Source organism: Sparus aurata, chromosome 11 (genome assembly GCF_900880675.1).
Source record: "Sparus aurata chromosome 11, fSpaAur1.1, whole genome shotgun sequence".
Lineage (NCBI taxonomy): Eukaryota > Metazoa > Chordata > Actinopteri > Spariformes > Sparidae > Sparus > Sparus aurata.
In genome coordinates, this window is record NC_044197.1 from 19,955,128 (window position 1) to 19,960,206 (window position 5,079).

At 37.8% G+C, this 5,079-nt stretch overlaps 1 protein-coding gene across 1 annotated transcript; it reads right to left on the minus strand.

The window, feature by feature from the left end:
* Positions 1–313: 313 nt before the first annotated feature.
* Positions 314–3,858, minus strand: srek1ip1 (SREK1-interacting protein 1). Its single transcript, XM_030434284.1, has 5 exons — positions 3,719–3,858; positions 3,262–3,309; positions 2,856–3,008; positions 1,952–2,021; positions 314–1,509 (listed from the first exon to the last, which is right to left on the minus strand). The coding sequence occupies exons 1-5, from the start codon at positions 3,729–3,731 to the stop codon at positions 1,287–1,289; spliced, it is 507 nt and encodes a 168-aa protein (XP_030290144.1). The 5' UTR covers positions 3,732–3,858; the 3' UTR covers positions 314–1,286.
* Between the last annotated feature and the right edge of the window lie 1,221 nt (positions 3,859–5,079).

Consider the following 5,079-nt stretch of genomic DNA (forward strand, 5'->3'; position numbering starts at 1 on the left):
ACTGGTTTTGATTTTCAACAGAGTATTGAGCATTTGATGCATATAGATCAAATGCTCTTTGCTACACAGCTGGTTATGTATGTCAGCCACACGTCCTTTGTATTAATGTTAAGGGGTTTTTTTTTGTTGTTGATTGAGATCAAGGCCATTCAGCTCTAATGAAGAGCTGTCAGGTTTGAACACATTAAAGGTATGTTGCTGCCCTCTACAGGAAATAAGAATTATATCTGCTGAATGACTGTGTTACATGTTAGCAGACCTCTGGCATCATGAGTCAAATTAAAGACAGTTGACGTTATTTAATACAAATATATATTTTATTACAATTCATGAGTATTTATTGGAGGACTGAAAGAATTGTACAGAGGAAATAAACAAAGCTGTGTAAGGACACCGAATCAATAACAGATTCCAAAATTCAGACATTTAAATGTTTTGGAATGAACTCTTTGAAATTCAAGATGGTTTTCATCAAGGTGACGAGGTTCAACGATCAAATTTATTCTTTGACAATATTCATGTTACTAGCATCCACACACCAGGAACAATCAAGACTTTCACTTGATATAAAGCCATCCCAGCAAAAGCACCATTATTTAAGCAATTTTATAGAAAACTCTTTAATTGTTGACTGACATCAGCCAATAGTTCAACTGCTGCTGACTAGTGAGCACTGACAAAGAAATTGGCTGATATACTACACTATAAATACTGGCCAATACATCAGCTGATTGTTGTTGTGACCCTTAGCTATTATAAGATTCTGGAGCATCGAATCATATTTAGCATTCACTTGATATTTAAGCATTTTTTTGGGTACAATTTCAGAAATTATAAAAGAGAAGGCTTGAAGCAAATAAGTGTATAAACAACTAAAAAAAACAAAGTAGCCATCTGAAACTGAGGCTTTTCCCCAGAACTGTTCAGTAATGAGCATGACTATAGATTGTTCCGTGTTACACTGTCAAATGTGAAGTGAAGTGGCTCTAGAACAAAGACATGATACATGAGATTATGATCCCAGGCTTCGTACAAGTTATCCAAAATGCTTCAGAGAAATACAAACTTTTTTCTTTTACTAAATTTGCATGATGGTGTAAAACTCTCATCTTCTGGGTACAGTGTTCTCTACAGTGTTTTTGGAACCACTGACTCAATTAAATCCGTTTCAGTAACTGACACACTTGTATGGGCGAAGATAAGGTACAACATGTCTGCAAGACACACTTCTCGTGAACTGGCAAATAAATATGTTGGTCCTCTAGACACAGCATCGTTCAGTGGTGTCAGTCACTGTCAGAGGATTCACTGGAGCTGGAAGAAGATGAGGATTCAGGTTTTCTCTTCTTTTGTTTTTTCTTGTGTTCCTTTTTGTTCTTTTTGCTTTTCTTTTTGTGGCTTTTCAGTTTCTTTTTCCTCTTCCTCCTCTCCTCTTCATCAGATGAGGAGCAGGACCTGCTGCGTTTCTTTTTCTTCTTTGTGGTCTCATCACTCGAAGAAGAACCAGATCTGCAGAGTAGAAAACAAAAAAACTAAAACTTGATCATTGAAGGGCCACAAACCTGTAAATTAAAAGCAAATCAATTTCTGATTTGTGAACACAAAGTAATTTGTTGCCTAATACAAATTAGTTGTTAGTAATTGAGCTGTTAACATGTGTACAGTGAGTCGGACATGTACCTGTCTGCTTTCTCTGATAGCTTGTTTATATACTATATACTGAGGCCCCTGATTGTTAAATTAATAAATTGTTAAAACTGCCAATATGTTTTGTTTCCACAGACTTCAATTATCAAATCCAAACACCAAACAAGAGTCAATAGCAGAATAAGCTGTTTGGCAGAGAAGATGCTTATGTTTCTGTTTACACAAGACAAGTAATAAAACGGAATTGTTGGGGTCAATGTGGACAAAAGTACAGAAGAATTTCAGGGTAAGAAAAAAAACACACCTCTTCCTTGACATTCTGTCTGTGCTCTTCTTCTGTTTGTGTTTCTTCTTCCTATCATCATCGTGGGAACCTACACAGAATTGTACACAAGACATTCAAGACACTTTTATGCTGCTTAAATTGAATTTTAAACAGCAAGTAGCACAACATCTGTAAAATCTGAGAAAACCATGTCTAAAGGCACATTTTGATTTCATCCACTTGCGCTCCTGGGGCAGCTGCTCATATACCAAAGTATCCCTTATGAGCTCGAAAGGCAGCAGAATTTACTTTGTCATGTCTAACACACTACGAAAGAGCGTCTGTGTCAAAAGTGAATATCTACTTCCTAGGGCGATTGGACTACATCTAACACATCAGCGTTTGGTCTTAGCCTATGGCTGGTGAGGTTTTTTGGGGGGCAATGTAAGTCACTTTTATTTAGCTTATAACTGAATGCCTCCGAAGAACAAGGGAGAGCCACTGCAGCAACAGAAGCTGGATAAAATAGTGTTGGATATTTTCACAGCTAACTATGTGAAAGAACAGTTTATTTCAACCAGAAAAGAGCTTGTGATTGATGGAACAGTCGAAAGAAAAAACAACATGGATTTGGTGAGTTTTATTTAGGTCTGAGTAAAGTGTGTTTTACAATGAGCTAACAAGGCAGTCAAGTTTGTCTTCATTCAGTGAAAGAAAGAAACTCAAATTTAGAAGGTGTACGGTTGTACTTTTCTGATATTTCTTTCCTGGTCAATAAGAACAGGAGCTGTAAGAATTTCATTAGTTTATTTTTTCATTTATTGTCAGACTAAACTAGGCTCAACAAAGCTCCAGGAAAGTAGAAATTTGTCGCTTGTACACACCTTGAAGCGGAAGCTACATTATTCTGTTTTTACAATTTTCCCTATTTTTTCATACTTACGATGTTGGCCGCTTCGGCCCAGCTTCTCAGTGCGCTGAGCTGAAGCTACTTCTTCCTCACTCTCCTCGGTGCTGGTGCTGCTTACATCCAGAACAATGTCTTTCTGGGGGTCAACTCTGACAAAGTTGCGACACTCAAAGGTCAAATGGCCCGCTGGAAAAGGACAACCAAGAGTGAATGGATGAACAACTATAACAGACATCCAGATAGCTTCATTGCTTACATTTAGAATATCCTGTAATCCTTCCAACTGTTATAAGGAAACATTAATCAGTGTATTAATCAGCACACACAGTCACTCTTCTTCCAAATCTGACTTCAAGAGCTGCACAAATGACTCACTGAACTTAACAACAGACTCCAGCTCCTAGGCCACACTCATCCAGGTTAATAAAGCGATACTTACGATATCCACATTTCTTGCACCCAGCTCTGATGTTGTCCTTATTAGGCCCTGTGAGATAAAAGTTGTTATCATCGTTTTAAGTGACTGTAATTAAGTGTTATCACTTTTACTTCCACGGACGACTGAAACCTTTCATTCTGAGTGACGTTAATTACATTTTTTTACGTTTATGAGTCGCAAAAACACGTAAACATTTCAAGAGCTTAGTGGGTTATATTGTTCATGTGTAACATCGTGTTGTGTGAAGTGGATGATAGCGTTTAAAGGCGGCATTCAATGATTACTTCGATTGATTAATAAAGAGTTGTTTGCCCTGATTTCGGAGTTAAACGTTAGGCTAACGTTAACATCCTTTTGTGTTCCTTGCCGTCGTGTTTGCCACTTACAGAGTAAACTACGAGAGTCATGCATATGGAAATCTTAATTCGTATCTTTTTAGACACAATCTAATACCGACCTGGATCAGCCATTGTCTTTTACACGATAAAGCCTGAAAAACACCAAACTAATGGTCGTTAGCGCGCGATTCCACCGTGGGGCTGTACGAGTGTTCACTCAAAATACGCTCGACCGGAAACATTCCAGTCACTGGGTTCCGCCTTCTCGTTTTTCCCTTGACTGGATTTTTGACATTAGCGCCACCGTTTGGACTGGAGTTTAGAGCAATAGATTGCGCTGGTTTAAAGGATTGTCCAACAGTTAACAAATGTGTTTAAAGACTGTAAAAAAAGAAGGAAAACAGGGTTAAGGGTAAGCTTTAATCTTGAAAACAAACTTAATCTGTCAGCTACTTTGTTGGATTTCTGTGTTTTGTATTCATAATTCATGCAGCTCTAAATGCAGGCGAGCTATGAAATAGGGGGCCCAAACTTTTTCTAAAAAAAACCCTTAAACTTACTTTTACAGGCCAAACCACCTATTGTATGTGTATTTAGAAGCAAAATGGTACTAGGATCTGAAGTATCTTTAATTGATTGACTTCCTCTTCCAAGCGTCACTGTGCCCACTGCTCACATTTACAAAGAATTTGGTATCCTACATATCTAAATAGCATTTCTACTTCAAAATAGACACAGCAGCATAAACACTAATTTCCATTCTGTTTTTGTTTTTGTTTTTTTCATAAAAATGTATTCATTGTTTTCACTAGAAACACATGATAGGCCAAATCAAACACTATGACAGGCCAGTTTTGGCCCATGGACAACCCTTTGGACAGCCCTGGTTGAAAAGCAGTGTGGGTTTAATTTATTAACATTATCTGAATAAAATGGTGTAAAGCTGTTTAGCTGACATACTTGTTGGTTTATATAAACTTTTTTTTATATAGGTATAAAGGTACAATATGAACATGGGTATTTAGACTGGTGCATAGTTTAGACTATCACATAGTGGGTGTACCTTAAAATCTGTTTTGTATGATCTCCCTGCATTGCCCTGATCCTGAGTAATTGCATATATCAATTTACTCTGTTTAAAAAATGCTAAGAATCTTTTCAGAATAATATTTTGCTCCATGCTTGATTGCTTTCCCAGTAGAGCCAGTTGTGGTTTTTTGCTAGGGGTTAATTGAAGGCAGCCAGAGTCAGACTGGCAGATGGAAAATGTCGACAGATGCGTGGCCCCCAGACATGTCCTCATCATCAAGTCTGTGACTGGGGCGCACATAAACACACACAGATGCGCGCACACACACACACACACACACACAATCTCACTCTTGATCTTTGATCATGCCATCTGCCTCGGTGAATGTTCTGCCAGACTTAATACTGTTATTCGCTTTATTTACAATAAAAGCTGTGATTACTACGGTCA